The 19172-nt window shown below is 31.9% G+C and overlaps 2 protein-coding genes across 2 annotated transcripts in view; one reads left to right on the top strand and one right to left on the bottom strand.

Moving 5' to 3' along the window:
* The window catches only part of LOC140059288 (plexin-B-like), a 39775-nt gene extending 25352 nt beyond the window's left edge, over positions 1–14423 (top strand). Inside the window, exons 24-38 of the mRNA XM_072105153.1 lie at positions 2217–2282; positions 2599–2673; positions 3246–3312; positions 4040–4186; positions 4388–4544; positions 6202–6314; positions 7877–8000; positions 8530–8615; positions 8798–8911; positions 9048–9214; positions 9349–9496; positions 10591–10728; positions 10831–10905; positions 11328–11939; positions 12166–14423. Of these exons, the coding sequence (XP_071961254.1) occupies positions 2217–2282; positions 2599–2673; positions 3246–3312; positions 4040–4186; positions 4388–4544; positions 6202–6314; positions 7877–8000; positions 8530–8615; positions 8798–8911; positions 9048–9214; positions 9349–9496; positions 10591–10728; positions 10831–10905; positions 11328–11465 (1615 nt within the window). The 3' untranslated portion in view covers positions 11466–11939; positions 12166–14423. The remainder of the gene's footprint in view (positions 1–2216; positions 2283–2598; positions 2674–3245; positions 3313–4039; positions 4187–4387; positions 4545–6201; positions 6315–7876; positions 8001–8529; positions 8616–8797; positions 8912–9047; positions 9215–9348; positions 9497–10590; positions 10729–10830; positions 10906–11327; positions 11940–12165) is intronic.
* LOC140058184 (plexin-B-like) overlaps positions 1–19172 on the bottom strand; it is a 161059-nt gene that overhangs the window by 86325 nt on the left and 55562 nt on the right. The window lies entirely within an intron of this gene.

The following is a 19172-nucleotide window of genomic DNA, read 5'->3' as shown; positions in this document are numbered from 1 at the left end:
TCCTCGATTATCTTCTTTGTCTTTATCCAATGGTTATAATTTCATAAAATTTCTGCTTGTCTCGATTTCATTCAAATATAATTTCAGCTTGTCTTTTGTGTCTTCCTCGATTATCTTCTTTGTCTTCATCCAATGGTAATAATTTGATAAAATTTCTGCTTGTCTCGATCTCATTCAAATATAATTTCAGCTTGTCTTTTGTGTCTTCCTCGATTATCTTCTTTGTCTTCATCCAATGGTTATAATTTGATAAAAATTTCTGCTTGTCTCGATCTCATTCAAATATAATTTCAGCTTGTCTTTTGAGTCAAAGTAAATTTCTGGTTTTCTCCTTTCAAACAAATATGGTTATTTTTGTCTTCGTCTTCGTGTCTTGTTAAGTGTTTATTTCTTGTTTTCTCACTCCGTTCCTTATGAAATTTGGGTCTTCCACCATGTAATATAATGTTGCGTTGTTGAGGTACTAATGAAGACTCTTACTCGCTTGACTGTCGTAACACATATATTATTTATTCAGTATAATACTTCAGTACAATATACAACTATAAGTATAGATAAGGAACGGACAATCAATGATGCTGTCAGTGAGGTGTGGTGTGTGTAGGTCTGCTTCTGAAGAAGTGGCTGTGAGGTGTAGATGTTCTTCTGAAGAAGTGGCTGTGAGGTGTGTGCTCCGTGAAATGGCTGTAAGGTGTGTCTGGGCCCCCCTGAAACTTAGGAGCATATTGGCTCAGTTCATTTGCATAATGTCACTACGTAATATTAGAGGGTAACGATTGGTCCCAAGTTGATCCAGGGGTGTTTAAGTGGGAGTGATTAACGGTATAATAAGGTATTTCTGTGATGGATGACACTGTCAAATCTGTACTTAAATAGTGTCAATCACTCCTGGTTTAACGATGGGAAAAGTCACAAAATTAAGCTAAGTGTTTTCTTTAGGGATTCTATTATAAACTAAATGGTCATTAAAACATCTGGACAAACTCTCCTCTGGACTTTCTGGGTCAAGTTTGTGAACCTATTTGAATTCCGATACAAAGGTCAATTTCTTAAATATAAAAGTATATCGTTATATTACAATAACCTTTACAGTTTAACCAAGTTGTGTTAACTTTTTTAGTTTTTAATAAGTACTGTACTCTATAGTGAAGGGAGACATTTTAGTGCATAATAATTAGGTAACATGTTGTCATGGAATTCCGCTTTCAGCCTTTTTCTTGATTAACTTTCACTTGAATGTTGTTCACAGCGCTTAAAGATTTTTTTTTTTATTTGCGCTTTATAAATTCAGAACCTGTTATCATTAACACAAAATGATGAAAAAGCCTGTGAGTTCAGGTCTACAATTTACAGTCTACAGTTTTTTAACCAAATTTAAATTGCAAAATCAGCTCAAATTCATTTAATTAAATTTAATGCATTGTTAGGCAACATATTTTTTTTCTTGTTGACCAATGTCATATGTTGAACATTCTTTTATTTCAAGATACAACATAACAATTTACAATAAACTTTAATTTCAATCAATATACAGTACATAACATATAACAACAATTTAGTGATGTTCAGATAAATTTTTTTGTTTATTCAAAAACATTTATTAAATTTTAATTTTAAAAATAATTTTAATAAGGCCATTTAATGGAATTTAAAAAAATCACAATCACATATTAATTATGACATTGTTGTTTTAAGCCTAATGATGATAGTTACAACGAATGCATTTTATTTTGACATCTGACATCAAACTTATTTTTACTGACTAAGCAAAATGAAAGCAATTTAAAATGTGTAAGATGTATTGTTTTTTGACCCATAATTATTATAATACAGGATAGGGTGAATAACACACTATTTATTGCTAGACACCTTAACCTATTTGATTGTATGAAGCCTTACATTCTATAACCTAGCATGTTTTTGTTGGATTCAATATTTGCATGTTAACTCCTCTAAAAACCATTTTTTTACTTATAAAGTTGTGATCTACTTGTAGTCCAAATTGATTGCAAGATATGCTAATGTTTATACTTTCATTGATTACTTTTTATTGTAAATTGCCACTTTTCCCATAATTTTATATCTAAGATTTATATTTAAGAAAAATATTAATTTGTTCTTATATTATTTTGTCCTTACAATAGTTTTTAATAGTTTTTGCCAAAAAAGTTGTAATTCAACAATGATTTAAAGTGTATTATTTTGTCATGTTTTAGGTGTAACATTGCATCGTTACTTGTGGTGGAATTTCTCATCGAAGATAAAATGGATTATTTTACTGAGTAAATTACTTTTTTTTTATATTATAATACATTTGATGGAAATAATTTCACTTCCATTTTGTCTTAATCAAATTGAACAATTTTGATGTTCAAACCGTGTTTTTTTTTGTTTTTTTTTTTCGTTTTTATTTCACACTTCATCAAACATTAATACAGATTATCAGTAAAACAATAAAATACATAGGCTGGAAGAAAGCCAACCTTAAGTGTCTTTAAGTCTTGTTTCACCACAACAATCCAGCAAATATAGACATTTATTGGTTACAATTAATTGTGTAAATAAATGAAACTGACAATAATTTGTGTTGTGTTATAGGGTACTTGAGGAGTTGTTAATAGACAACATTGATTATTGTGTGTCATCGCATAAAGCCAAGCAGGTCCTAGCCAGGTCAGTTTGTTTTTATTTATTCTTTGTCAACAGCGTATAATAATGTCCGATATTATACTAAAGCAAGACAACAAAAACACAAGATGATCTACAAACCTAATCCAATATTAGATAGCATGGAATAAACTAAATCCAAATATAATAATGAGATGGAAGTCAGTTTTCAACGTTTCAATCTTTATTGATCCAATAAAGATCAAAACGGTGGCTCAATCATAGCTTCTGTCTCATTATTTTGAGTCAGATGTATTCTATGTTAAAATCATTGTCTTTGCAAAATGGAGTTGCTGAGGTGATCAGACATGGCATTAGTTTCTTCATTGAGTATCAAACCAAATTGTTAAAGTTGTTCACTGTCATAACTACTTCAGGTCATCTTGTGTATATTATCTTGTGTTCTATGCAAATTAGAGGGCACATTCTTTCTACCAAATAGAAAATATTTTACTACCATGTTACTGTACATTGTTAATGTTGGTGCAATGAAAGTCAATTTATTTATTGTTAGTTACAGTAAATGTGAAAATATGTTTACAACATATTCAAACTGAATTATTGTTTAACATTTATAGAACAGACTCTGTGACTGCAAAGCTGTTGTCCAATTGGATAGCTTTATCGATGTATAATTGCCTTAAGGTATGTTTATATTGCTTTTCTCACATTCATATAATAAAAATAATCATTTGGAAGATTTACTTAAAATGTTTATTAGTTTTATATTAACTAAACATTGAAATTAACCCAGAAATATTGCACATTTTTATCATATTTATTGGTTCGACTTTCATCTATTAATGCGTATGCGTTGTGATGCAATTATATGCCAATAAGTTCAATTCTTAGTCTGTGTGTAGGAGTGTGGTTCTATCGTGAAAATTATTATATTTTAATTTTTTCTTTCCACTCCCTGAGTGTAGTATGTCTTCATACTGCACATTGAACAGAAAAGCATAGCTTATCGCATTGTAGTGGAGCTGTAGCTTGGTGGTTAAAACATGCTTGCCTTCCAATCCCAAGGTCCAGGGTTCAATCCTGACCCCGTGGCAGGGTTGTAACTCAAGACTCTTTTAACTCCACTCTCTAACCCTCAAATGAGACTTAGTTTATAAGCACAATAAAATATTTCATCCATCCTGTAATTGGCGAGTTTGTGCTCGCTGTTGGATGTGTATGAAATAAAATAAAAGAATAACAAATAAACTAGCACACAGTTAAAAACAATTAACTATCCAAGAAGACTCGTTCTACCACCAGAACCATGGAGCAAGTGAGCCTCAAACCCTTGGCATAAGGCTATGGATTACAGTTCCAATGTCTTAACTTTTTGGCCATTTGCTCATTTAAACATTCATGTGTTTTGCAGGACTATGCCGGGCATCCACTGTATGTTCTGTACCATGCACTGAAGTTAAGGATTGAGATGGGTCCAGTAGATGCCATTACTGGACGTGCTACATACTCATTGAACCTTGATGATTGCCTTCAGTCAGACGAACGTCCTCAAGTCATTGTATGTATTCTATTTCCCGTATACATTCATTCCGTTTTCATTATATTAGATGAAATTTCATGGCCACAATGGATTTCTATTAAAACAACAGTAAACAGTCAAAGTTAATCTCTGTATTTACTTTGTCTTGTGTGTGTACTATATTAATTACTTTAATTACAACTTAATATTCTAAAAATATATATTTTTTTTATTTTACAGACACTGAATGCAATACAAAATTCTGACAGTGGTGAATTTCAAAAAGTGAAAGTTCTTAGCTGTGACACCATCAGTCAAGTAAAGGAGAAGATACTGGATACATTGTACAAAAATGATCCATACACAGATCGCCCAAAAGTTCAACATTTAGACCTCAGTAAGTTGAGTTTAAGTCCTTTATTAACCAATAGCAGGCCTTGTCTTTTGAGGTGTGGGAGTGTAATAGAAACCTAATGCCCTTCCAGCACAGTTAAACTTGGATCTCATCTCAGCCCCCGTTAACCCCATACATGAACCAATGGAGACAAATTGTCTAAAACGTGTTTATTCGCACACGCCAACTTCCATAACCCCATGTACATCGTATAAATAAATAACAAATAATAATTGCAATCTTTGTTTCTGGATGACAAACGAAATGATGAAAATTAAATAGTCGTGTGTTATTTTACTTTTCTGTTGAACCAAAATTGTAATATAAATAATACTGTATGAATTAAAATTAAATATAAATTTCTTAATTGATTTTTATCAATTATACCTGTATAACCTCAATATATCCAATCATGTTAACATACAATTAAATGAACTGAAAACAAATGGATGCTAACCCGTAATATTCTACTAAAACACTCTTAACCTTGAGATAGGCAAAGAATAAACGCCTGATAACTGAATTGGGGGAAAATCTCTACAAATTCCTATCTAGCCCTGAGTGGCGACGGAGCGTACAGCACATGTTTTTGAACAATATTTAAATCTCCAAGGTCAAGAGCGATTAATATTAATGCATAACATATTACAATAAAATATCTGGCATGAACCAGATATCTCCCTACCGGTGTAAGCAACAGTACAGCATAAAGTTGTATGGCAGGAAAGAGTTAATACAATACTAGGCAACTTCTAATATACAAGATTAGTAAAACAAAAACTCATTTACATAACAACATACGGCTTACCAAATCGTGTAGTTACAACTACGATCAAATATAAATTCTTTTCTAAACATTATTAAAAAAAAAATTATTAATAAACTTCTACACACCAAGATACTATACTAACAGCACACCACAATCAGAATACCTGAATGTGTTGAAGCAATTTTCAAAGAGAGAGAGATAATTTCTTGTCAAATCAAAATGGTACTGGGTTTAGTTTACTAGCATTCCTGCTGCTTATTCATTCATAGATGTACTGAAAGGTGTTAATGCAATTCAATTCAACTTTATTTCAGACAAACTGTCCATATGAAACATATAAATACAATAAAAAATAATACAAAGATTACGTGACAACCGTCATGGAGAGAGGACTAATAATTATTTGTTGACATATAGTGCCTCTTAAAATACATGTGGATTATGTTTTGGGATTTATTGGATGTAGACTGTAGACATTATTATATTATTGATTACTATAGTTTACAAAACAACACATTATTATGGCTAAACTACAGAAAGATCTCTTTTATCTTAATTTAATGTTCACTCTCTATTGCCTCCTAGCAGTTTCCTACTATGAACATGCAAACCTGCTATTATAAACAGTCTATTGTTTAGTCAGTCAAAGATCATCTTCAACTCTTGAAATACATCCAGATATTACCAACTTTTCCTACAGTACTTCGTTTTTAAGAATTATAGAGGCCTTTGGGATATGTTTTGATTAATTATTAGTATATTTGGTTTATTTCGATACCATACAAATAAAAATGTTATGGAATATCTATGTTGTTTGAAGATAGATGAAGGTACAGTAAATTCAGTTATCCTGTTTTCCTACCCTTTCATATGCTCTACTTTTTTTTATAGGCTGGCGCCATGGGCGAGGTGGACACCTAATTCTTTCTGACATCGATGCAACATCACAACGAAATGGTCAACTGATAAAACTCAATACCATTGGTGACCTCATACCTAAAACTGTTAGTAGAATATTTACACATACAGTCAATCATATCTGAATGATAATTAATCTTACTGCTTATTTTTTTTAATTTAGAATTAGGGACCTTTTTAAAAAGTAATTCTATTTTGCAACATGAATAAATTGTAGAATTGCATTAACATTTCTAGAAGTATATAATAATAGAATCTAAGAATTGCATTCCTAATCGGTGTCGCAGATCGCCAACAGAAGATGATTGCCTCTTTTGCCATTCCTTTGGCACACTCAAGCTATTTGTGGATGTCTGTTAATGTTTGCCAAAATTAATAAAATAAAATAAGTACCGAAAGTGATCCAATCATTAATCCCAAATCACTATTTAAGTTTATGAAGCTAAAGTAAAGTAGTACAACCCCAAAAAATGTATTAGAAATTAATTATGTATTCTTCTTATTTGCTATTATAATGATATTCTTCTAAGCGCTTAACATTATTACGCCGTTCATTTTTTTTCAAACACTTATTGAAACATTCTCCCATAATGCGGCTAGTAATTATCTTTCTGTCTTGATCTAACCGGGCACCCATTTTATACACCTGGATGTAGAGAGACAAACATAAATAGTTGTGTCTTGCCTAAAGGATACAAGCAATGCGGCAAGAGTTGGATTCAAATTCACAATCAGTAATCCAATATCCAACACACTGTGCCCTTATTCACAATCAGTAATCCAATGTCCAACACACTGTGCCCTTATTCACAATCAGTAATCCAATGTCCAACACACTGTGCCCGTATTCACAATCAGTAATCCAATGTCCAACACACTGTGCCCTTATTCACAATCAGTAATCCAATGTCCAACACACTGTGCCCTTATTCACAATCAGTAATCCAATGTCCAACACACTGTGCCCTTATTCACAATCAGTAATCCAATGTCCAACACACTGTGCCCTTATTCACAATCAGTAATCCAATGTCCAACACACTGTGCCCTTATTCACAATCAGTAATCCAATGTCCAACACACTGTGCCCTTATTCACAATCAGTAATCCAATGTCCAACACACTGTGCCCTTATTCACAATCAGTAATCCAATGTCCAACACACTGTGCCCTTATTCACAATCAGTAATCCAATGTCCAACACATTGTGCCCTTATTCACAATCAGTAATCCAATATCCAACACACTGTGCCCTTATTCACAATCAGTAATCCAATATCCAACACACTGTGCCCTTATTCACAATCAGTAATCCAATGTCCAACACACTGTGCCCTTATTCACAATCAGTAATCCAATGTCCAACACACTGTGCCCTTATTCACAATCAGTAATCCAATGTCCAACACACTGTGCCCTTATTCACAATCAGTAATCCAATGTCCAACACACTGTGCCCTTATTCACAATCAGTAATCCAATGTCCAACACACTGTGCCCTTATTCACAATCAGTAATCCAATGTCCAACACACTGTGCCCTTATTTATTCTTTTACTCATTTAGCATTATTATTTTTATTATGACTTGCTACCTTTATTATATTATGCTTCTTTGCATATTAATCATGTTGGTTATCAACACTGTAGGTTGCAGACAATGGATGCACTGTAGCTCTTGTCAAGAAGCAGACGGTTGCAAATGCTGACATTGATTTAAATGCTGTCAGTCCAGCAACAGCAACACCTGCAGATGGTGCAGCTTCTAAGTTTGGTTAGTACAGTATTTGTCTGTAAGTTTTTAGGATTTTGATGAAGTAATGGGAACATCTCTAAAAGACGTGGAATCATAATTAGCCTAGATGAGTTCTAGTTGCCTGTCGTATTGCGGTCTTCAGCATACTAGGCCCAGGCCTGTTAAGATTAGGCAATGCCTAAGCGTTTTAGCCTTGTTAGGCCTAGGATGTTTGGTTGTTTGTTGACATAGTTAACACTAACAGTAGGTGCGTTTATAAAATCCATATAAATAATAATATAATAACCAAATGTTACTGTTTTAATCAATGTGAATTAAATGTAGGCCTTGATTAGGCTAGGCCTACCTTTTATTTTATTCAAATGAATCTATTTAGATGTTATATAAAACAAATAATGAATGTTTTATATGAAAGGTTATATATCAACTCGGCTGTTGCCTCATTGATATATAACAACCTTTCATCATTAACCAACCTCATGCCATTATTTGTACCATTACAGTCATTATTTGTATATTATCGCACTGGTTTTTTTGTTATTTCTAGTGTTTGACAATGCAGCATTGGAACCAGATAATGGTGCGATTTCAATGAAGTCTTTAGAAGAATCTGGAATGAAGCATTATCATCTGGTAACAATATATGTTTTATCTTTAGTGACATATTTGCATTTGACCTTTTTAAACTTGACATGGTGGTCATCTCATTTCAAATACATGGAACATGTACACTTCATTGAAATATGAAACTTTATTTTAACTATTTTTATCAACTAGTAAAACAGTTGTATGTAAAGATAAGTTATTTATTTTAGACACTAGATAATGTCGGCAGAAGTGATCCTAAAAGAAAAAGTCTCTTCAATATGCATAGAAATGCCAAAAGAGACATCAAAGAAATCAAGTTTCTCAGAGCAATGGCAACAAAGGTAGTTTATCATTTATTTTATATATTGGTTTATTTATTCAGTTTGAAGAGCTTATAAGTGACTAGTCAAAACCTAGTTCACTGATGACTGCAACACAAAACTTTTTAATTGAAAGATTTTCTTTTTTGTTATATAGGAAGCTATTAAAGAATATGTGGATGAGATGTTTAATACAATATTTTGGGCATCCAGCTCTCATCCTCCAATTCCTCCATCTGTTAAGTATCTGTTTGATCTATTTGATCAAGAAGCAAAGAAACAAGGTGTTGATGACCTCACGTTGACCACCTGGAAAAATAACAGGTGTGTTCCAAATTGATTTTTTTTTGTCCAATCCATCATTTCAGTGAGTTTTGTATTTTGTTTTTTATATTGGTATTGTTTCTATTTTGACACAGAACACTTTATAGAATGTTTTTTTTTTCTTTTCCTCTTAGCGTACCCTCTAAATTCTGGGTACAGGTTATTAAACACCCTGAATATATATTTGACATCAAGCAGACAGGACCCATAATGGGTACTTTGAGCATTATATCAAGAACATTTATAGAATCTTGCTCACCAAAGAAAATACAACTCACAAAAGTAAGTAGGTTCACTGCCAGGGACCAGTATCGTCCAACATGGTGTTGTAGGCCTAGTAGGTTCACTGCCAGGGACCAGTATCGTCCAACATGGTGTTGTAGGCCTAGTAGGTTCACTGCCAGGGACCAGTATCGTCCAACATGGTGTTGTAGGCCTAGTAGGTTCACTGCCAGGGACCAGTATCGTCCAACATGGTGTTGTAGACCTAGTAGGTTCACTGCCAGGGACCAGTATCGTCCAACATGGTGTTGTAGGCCTAGTAGGTTCACTGCCAGGGACCAGTATCGTCCAACATGGTGTTGTAGGCCTAGTAGGTTCACTGCCAGGGACCAGTATCGTCCAACATGGTGTTGAAAATGAGCCAACGATACATATCCTTTATTGATCTGATTAAAATCTATATACATCTGCCGCTAGTTATGGTTAGGAAATATTGTACTTAAGCACCCATAGTAAATAGCAGCAGTGAATACTGATACAAAAAATAAACCATACATTTTTTATTTTTGTTTTTATTTTACCTTCAAACAATTGCCAAACATATTAAGGTAATGATTTTATAGTTTTATTTGTATGGTCTGTGTTTCGTTTTTTATTTCATATTATTGGATTTTTTTCTTGCCAATAAATGTCAAGGCAATGTTTTATGGTTTTATTTTATGGTTTATTTTTTGGTTATTAAATTTATACATTGTTTTTTTTTTTTGTTCATTTTAATTTTCAAACTATCGCCACAAATGTCAAGGCAATTTGTTTTATGAATAAATTAATACTCATTACTTTATTTCAATATCGTTTTTTATTTCATATATTATTGTTTTTTTTTTCTTTCCAAAAATGTCAATGCAATGTTTTTACGGTTTTATTATAGTTTTTGTTTTGTTTTTAATTGTATACATTTTTTTTGTTTATTTTACCTTCAAACTATCGCCACAAATGTCAAGGCAATGTGTTTTATGAATAAATTAATACTCATTACTTTATTTCAATAACTATATTATATGTTCATTGTTTTTTAATTAATTACTTTATATCAAGAGCAACCAAATTTTCAAAATTAGGATTTTATTCGATGTATTTATTTTATTTCAAAGGAATCTGAAGTAAACCGTTTGCTGTATACAAAAGAAATGCCACACTACAGAAGTCTTGTTGACAATTTCTATAAGAAGGTTCAGACAGCCGAGTTCCAGCGTGCAAGCTTTGTCCAAGAACTACACAATTCTGGCAAAGTAAGAATAATAGTTTTTTTTATATGTTGTTCAAACATTTCCAGAATATTTAAAATAAAAGTTTTGTGAGTTTAATTTAATGAATTTATATTTTTTAAATAGAATTTCAGAGATATTTTTAGACGAACCAGTACACTTGAGCACCTTTTCAGCTATCTAAAAAACCACACAGATAAGGTAAGTTTCAATATTCTAATGGAACAACCAAATATTTTTTTTATGTATTTTTTATTTTCTTTGCAATCCATTGAAAACCAATCCGTGTTTTGATATTCTCTTCCTATCAGTTCTGTGACTTTTCCAAATTCTAACATCAAGACACGTTCTTAATTATTTTAAAAGTTTTTTGTATACAGTACTTCCCTAAATGATATCTTTCATAAGCCTGTTCTTTCTTTATATTCATCATAACATGGTCACACACCAAAGTTGATGCTGACACCCTTTTGTTATACAATTTTGATCAGGTTCTATGATAATTTACCAGCTGTAAAATAAGGCCTTTTGCGTTAAGAATTCCTCATAATTTGGTGCAATAAAAATGTTTGTCCTTTTTCTTAAACTGAACCTCACATAATGTTGTGTTTGTTTTAATACAGCTTACAAGTCTTCTCCAGCAAGATGAGGGATATGAAACACAACGCAATTTACGTCAGTTGCGGAGCGTCTTTGCAGAACCTAACGAAGAATCATCTACCAGTCAAAATTCTAAAAATCCATATGAAGATGTTCATTAAGCAACAGTAATTATGTCGCAAGTTACTTTAGGACTGTACTCAATGTTTTACGTCCTTACTTTGTGCCATGCTCATAATTTGTACAACATTGCAGTCAAATATAAACAGTAAACTTCACATTTATGTACTATTCTGTATGTGCATTTCTTAGACATTTCATACTCATAAATTCTATACAATACAAGCAACTAAATTATTAAATTGTAGTAAAGTTGCATAAAATCAGTTTGTTTCCCAAATTGAAAAACCCAGGTAAATAAAACACTTAAAGATTTAATGAAATCGTTATAATATCGGATGAGAAGTGCAGTGCAGTTAAACATATATTAACATTAAAATATCATTAAATATTGTATGCGCTTAGGTATTTTAATATTATTCATATTTTACAAAATCATCTGCTGTATACTAGAAAATAATCAAACTGAAGAGGGCATTGTTGTTCCTGAAGTTCTACGACCATTTATGCCTGAGGTAAAAATTAATTTTGTTTAAGCAAAAGAAAAACAAACCCTCTAAAGACATATTGTTTGCATACGTTAAGTCGTTGTAGCCATGTATGGTTTCATTATAGTTTGATTTCAGCACTTTGTAGAGTGTACCGATTTTTATTCTTCAAGAGTTGAAACTAAGATAGTTTGTTTTTTGTATATAAATATTGTATATGTAGCTCATGTATATGGTGTTGTGTTCATTGCAGGCTTGAAAGAATTAATTAAATTCACTAAACCAGCACCAATTGAAGAACAACAAGGAAAGAAACAGAAGAAACAAAAAGAAGGAGGAAAGAAAAAAGGAAAAACAGAAGATGTCTCTGCCAAGATTGAAGACATGAAACTAGAATAACAATATTAAAAAAGATGTTTATTGGCCAAATACTTCATTAAGATACTGCACTAACGCATGACCATTGTAAAGTACAACAAATAACAAATTTTCAAGTCAATCAATCACATTAAAAAAGAATACAGCAACATTCCTTTTTTTTAACCCACTTTCCTAAATGTTATTATGTTGCTTTCTGTCAAAAAGTAGATCACAACCAAAAAGTGGAACAGAAAATGTTCGCCGAAAATCACAGCAGTTGTAGACTGTGTACTTGGTTTAGATTGTTGGTAATTGGTTTCATATGATGACTAGGTCATTTATATTCAATCGCAAATCGTAACTAGATTGTTGATATTTTGTCACATATATAATAACTAGATCAATTAGTGACTAGCTATATTTAGTCACATGTAGTGACTAGTGATATTTGGTCACATGTAGTGACTAGCGATATTTGGTCACACATAGTGACTAGCGATATTTGGTCACACGTAGTGTCTAGCGATTTTTGGTCACAGGTAGTGACTAGCAATATTTAGTCACGTGTAGTGACTAGCGATATTTGGCCACACGTAGTGACTATCGATATTTGGTCATAAGTAGTGACTAGCGATATTTAGTCACAAGTAGTGACTAGTGATATTTGGTCACATGTAGTGACTAGCAATATTTGGTCACACATAGTGACTAGCGATACTTGGTCACACGTAGTGTCTAGCGATTTTTGGTCACAGGTAGTGACTAGCGATATTTAGTCACGTGTAGTGACTAGCGATATTTAGTCACGTGTAGTGACTAGCGATATTTGGTCAAACGTAGCGAATAGCGATATTTGGTCACCCGTAGTGACTAGCGATATTTGGCCACACGTAGTGACTATCGATATTTGGTCATACGTAGTGACTAGCGATATTTAGTCACATGTAGTGACTAGTGATATTTGGTCACATGTAGTGACTAGCAATATTTGCTCACACATAGTGACTAGCGATATTTGGTCACATGTAGTGAATAGCGATATTTGGTCACACGTAGTGTCTAGCGATATTTGGTCATACGTAGTGTCTAGCGATATTTGGTCATACGTAGTGACTAGCGATATTTAGTCACATGTAGTGAATAGCGATATTTTGTCACATGTATTGACTAGCCGCTGCCGCAGCGTTATTTGGTGACACGTAGTGACTAGCGATATTTAGTCACGTGTAGTGACTAGCGATATTTGGTCATACGTAGTGACTAGCGATATTTAGTCACATGTAGTGAATAGCGATATTTTGTCACATGTATTGACTAGCCGCTGCCGCAGCGATATTTGGTGACACGTAGTGACTAGCGATATCTTGTTTATATATTCAGGTCACATGTATTAACTAGATCATTATTCAATTGTTTACTATTTAGGTCATGTGATTCAAACAAAATGTCGACAAAAAGTACAATAAAAAAAAGATAAAAACAGTATCATTTGCAGCACGAAATTGTCACCAAATAACTGTTACTTATTTGCTTGGGTTGAGCAAAGCAATGAGCAGTCTCTAATTTGTGTATTTTTGGCAAATTTTAATGTTAAAATGTAAATGAAGAGTCGTTTTTTAAGTTTAAACACAGTTTAGAGCAACATTTTATAGATTTTTTAACTGTTCATATTTTTATTAACATGATTGTACCTACTTTGAATTTTTAGCTTTTTAACTTTTATACAATCAGAAGTTTTAACTTTTATACAATCAGAATTTTTAACTTTTATACAATCAGAATTTTTAACTTTAATACAATCATAATTTTTTACTTTTATACAATCAGAATTTTTAACTTTTATACAATCAGAATTTTTAACTTTTACACAATCAGATTGTTCAGATATTAATTGCATTTTTATTACACTTTTGTTAACATTTTATTATACCATATTTTCTATGTATTTTTCTAAATTTGTTAAATGTCGGTTTTATTGTATCGTTCAAGTTGACAGGGGCTGGTCAAGCACATCACAAGATGACAGTTTTATACTTTTTACTTTTCCGCTACTCCCCTGTTATACTTATATGTTTGTTTTTTTGCTATGTAGAAAGATTGAAAATAAATAAATAAACGATGTGTCTATAAAATTGTTATGGGCATAACAGTTGAATGCATTACTTAATTACCCTTTTCACAGTACATTTAAATACCGTATTTATTCGTATAAACGTCTTTTTATTGTTTGCATCTGAAAGTGCATAATACAGTCCAATGCAATACGCACTCATGATATTCTTACTGTTACATTAATAAACATTAATGGTTTAACATTATTTAAATATGATATAATTTAATAGCATTGACCAACAAAAACGTGAAAGTCATCAGCAGTTATTCAATTCAATTTTTTTTTCGGAAATATCATCCATATTAATAAACGTATAAACAGAAAAAAAAAATCGTAAACTCTAAACTTAAGTATATAGAATGCTTCTCCATCTACAATACATTTTGGAGTTATGGAGCATATTTTTGCAAACACAAGCAGCAAGGATGTTACCACTATTCAACATACGTTGCATGAAACTTCCATAGGTAGATTTTCGCATGTAGGCCCTACTCATTAAAGGAAGGGTCACCATGTTCAATAAACATTGCACTGGCACTACTACTTCTAGAGACATTAAGTATACGGCACAGAGCATTATTGTAACATACATTAAGAGATCTAATATTTTTCATACGATAGTTACCGTACACCAAAGGGCAGCACAATACATATTAATACAGTAAGATCTAAAGAGACAACATTTAACATTGGTATATAGCATTTCATAAATTTGCGATTGAGTGAGTTGCTTCTAATACACAAAGATCTGTACTGACTTTGAATGTCAGCCTCATCACTGCAATCACACATAAGAATATGACCAAGGTACCTTTCTCAACATAAGCAAGTTTTTTACCAACAAGTTTAGTAATAGAATTACCTTCAAGTTTGCAAGTACGAGGACAGAAGCACATACAAAAAGATTTCTTATCATTAAATAAAACATCATTCTCTTGCGAAAACTCTTCACAAACATGTACCAATTGCTGGAGACCAGCAACTACTTGTAGGCCTACTGTTTATAAGTTCAATGCACTAGTTTTACTACAGTATGTTATCTTTCCTTAGTCTGGGTTCTAGAAAGGGTTTTGACTTATTATTAGTAAAAAGATGAATATTTTGGCACATATGGCTTTTTATACGTATCCTATTTGAGCTCGTAACATCGAAATGCCGACTGGTGAACTATATAAAAAAGAATTTGGGACAAGTCTAACCTTACCTCTGTAAATGCGTACATTTTGAATATCATAAAGTACTGTAACAATGAAAGAGTGTATAATCTTAAGAAATAATCGTGTACGCAAAGCTTAAAAATGCATTATCACCCAAAATCATGAAAGAATGAAGACATTCACTTCCGTAGAATAAAAAATCCCAAACAAGATTATTTCACTACAAAAGGAGACAAAATAAACTGTTAAATTTAAGTTTTCAAGTAATATTTTTTTTTCGATCCAACTGTTGGTCAAAGTGAACAATATGTGACTTTAAAATGTTTTTTTGGAATTATTTTTGGTCTCTTTGTTTGAAATTTAACTTTGGATTTTAGATATACAGTATTATTTAAATAATGTATTTGTATTCGGATTTATGTAGTGGGATATAACGATTATTATACAGTAATTACATTTCGCATGTATCACGTTTAAAATCTCATTACTGTAAAGAATGCTATGAACTTTAAAAATAAATATAATAATGAACATTATTTCGCTATGTATTTCTTTGTGTGGCAAATTTGTACCGCCAATCACTGAGAAACTTATTTGTCTACAACTTACATTTACAACATTCTAATTTTTATCATAAATTACATTCTTCGATGAAATTTAACAAAAGTATACCTTCTGTTAATGTGCATCATAGAAACAACAATTATTTTCTATACGTGGTAAATTCCAATTATTAGTATGCAAAGACACACGTACACATCAATCTTAATCTTAATAGAGAGACGCAACATAACGACGTAATGCAACCTGATTTGACCAATCACAAGCGGTGGGTTATTCGAATTCATTGGTCAGCTCGTTCCTTGCATTGCGTCTCTAGAGGAACTTCCAAGCTTTAGCTAATTTTACATTGTCAATATTTGTACTAGAAGAAAAGGGTTGCCATCCAATTAACCTGTGACAATGAATAATACAAAATTCTGTATTACCTTGCACGTTTTGGTTTTATGAGCAAGTTTAATGCCGCTCTCATGAAAGTATAATTATTTAATATCAAAACAACATCAACTCATTATTCAACATAGTACAATATAAGTATTATTCTGACTCCCATATGGCATTAAATTAAAAACTATGAAATATGATTATAGGGTGTGTTATGAATTAAAAGTATCGTTTTATTGAAATTGTGTGACTCTGAATAAATTATCTATTTTTATTTAATATTGATTTAATTTATTAATAATACAATTGCCACATTTAACCTTGACTAATAATTAAAATTCATTAAGAATATGACATTTCTTATTCACACATAACACTATAACTGTTATAAGTTACACAAATCATTACGTGTGTCAAAGCGAAATTGTTATAGACGTAAAGCATTCGGGGTTTTTTTTCGACGGATTGGACAATGTCGATTAACTGCGGATTGTTTTGATAACTTAATAATGGCTTGTTGGACAATTGTCTGTGTTTTTCTTTGGATAATACTGCATATGAGTAAAGGTATGAGGGCCTTCTGTTATATTTTAGATTAATAAATGCTGAAACAAAATTAAATTTCATTTGTTATTAGGACGATAACGATCCACTATAAATATACATTTTCCTGTAGAACAAAATGAATTAGAAAATATTATTTTGCTATGTTATGGTTTATCTTTATCTTCACATTTATCTTTAAATGTTGTTGTGTGTCTCTTAATAGTTTAAGCCATTGAAAAGTCAAACTTTTTAGATCTGAATCAAATTTAACCTGAATTTTTATAATTAAATGTAAAATTATAGGCATATCATAACCCCTTAAAGATTTAATTTAAATTAAAAGTTTAAGAAATAGCAGTAGGCCTAAGTTTCATTCAGTAGAAATTTATATGACATTTACATTCTTGGTTTTGAGTGATTTTAGCTATTCATAACGCCTGTTTGTGTTTGTACCCACAAGTATGTTCCATACTGTTGATATGGAGAGGAAATATGCCAAACAATGCTCATCTTAATAGACCTAAATTTAAAATATTGGAGAAAGTTATGTTTCAATATTGCATTTATTACCAAGACGATACGACTTTTGCGGTTTTAGTTTTAATTCACCTGAACGAATAGCAATTTCATTTAAAAAAAACACCTTTTACAAGACTGATCTTTTTAAAATTTATTTATAGAAAATGTTCACTATTATCTGATTAGTTCAATAATGTTTACATTAAAAATGTTAATCATGAAAAAATATTTTCTGAGACTAAGAGAATGAAGACTTTATAAAGTTACTATTTTATTTAAAGAATCATGCGATAGGGATCTAGGAATTGAGAGTGGTGACATCCCTGATAACCAGATGAATGCATCAAGTTCCTACGATAATGTTTCAGCCCATCATGGAAGGCTACATGGCAATAAGTCTTGGTCACCTGCTACCGCCAATGTCAGTCAATGGATTCAAGTAGATCTTGGTAACATAACGTATATAACCCAAGTGGCGACTCAAGGAGGTAGTCGAGGGTCAGTCTCGAAATACAGCATCAAATATGGCATCGATGGCACTAACTTTATTGACGCTGAAGGTGGTGGGGTATGTACATTTTTACATCGTATCAGGATAAACAATTAATTAGTAGTTTTGTTTTCCAAACATTTTCAAATATCGTTGAAATGATATAACTCGCCCTTTGATATCAGTTTTGATATCAGTAAAAGTCTTGTCACCTGAAACCTTCATTTTTTTTTTCTTTAGTCCTTGATCCCACAAAACTATTCCTTTCTTCTTAGTATTGTATTATTTACACTGTAACTAACAATTTTTAATATATCTATATACGTGAGGGCATGTGGCGCAGGGTGTTGGACGTTGGACTACTGATCGTGAGACCGAGGTTCGAATCTAACTCTCGCCGCATTGCTTGTATCCTTAGGCAAGATACTTTACTTACGTTTGCCTCTCCACCCAGGTGTATAAATGGGAACCCGGTTAGATCAAGACACAACTTTGCTCTGATTACTACCTGTATTATGGGAATATGTTTCCATACAAAAAATGACTGGGGTAACAATGTTCAGCGTAGAGAAGCTTGCTTGTAGAACGCAATATAAGAATGAACTATTTTATTATTATATTTTTCTTGTTAACATCATTTTGTTTCAGAAGAAGTTTACCTGTTGGTGGGAGGGGGAAGGGTGCATGGTAACCCCTCCAGCCCATGGACTACTAGAGTTACAAATGAATCTTCCACTTTAAATGACCGTATTTATTCAAATATTTGTAAACTTTAGCTTGTATATATTCTGATCATTTCTCTTTTTATTCGAAAATAATTACGTTTCCACCAAAGAAGATATATTTTTTGTTTGCGACTATTCCAAATTCAACTCAGAGGCGCGCTTTTCTTAATGTTTATCAAATGTTGATTGGTTTGATGTCTATTCATGTTCTGATGTTGAATCATATTATAATTTCTTTTCTGTGTGATTTGCATGCCCCTGTTGTATGAAGTCTTACAAAAATTAAAAGGAAGAAACTTTGGATAACCAAAGCAATTTAAAAAGTCTATAAGAAAGAAACATAAATTATATTCTAATGTTTTAAAATAAAATTTTGAACCAACTTTATTTTCTGATTAGGCCAAA

The sequence above is a fragment of the Antedon mediterranea genome, chromosome 9 (assembly GCF_964355755.1).
Source record: "Antedon mediterranea chromosome 9, ecAntMedi1.1, whole genome shotgun sequence".
Taxonomy (NCBI): Eukaryota; Metazoa; Echinodermata; class Crinoidea; order Comatulida; family Antedonidae; genus Antedon; species Antedon mediterranea.
The sequence above is the reverse complement of the archived record's forward strand: the minus strand, read 5'-3'. Positions and strand labels throughout refer to the sequence as shown.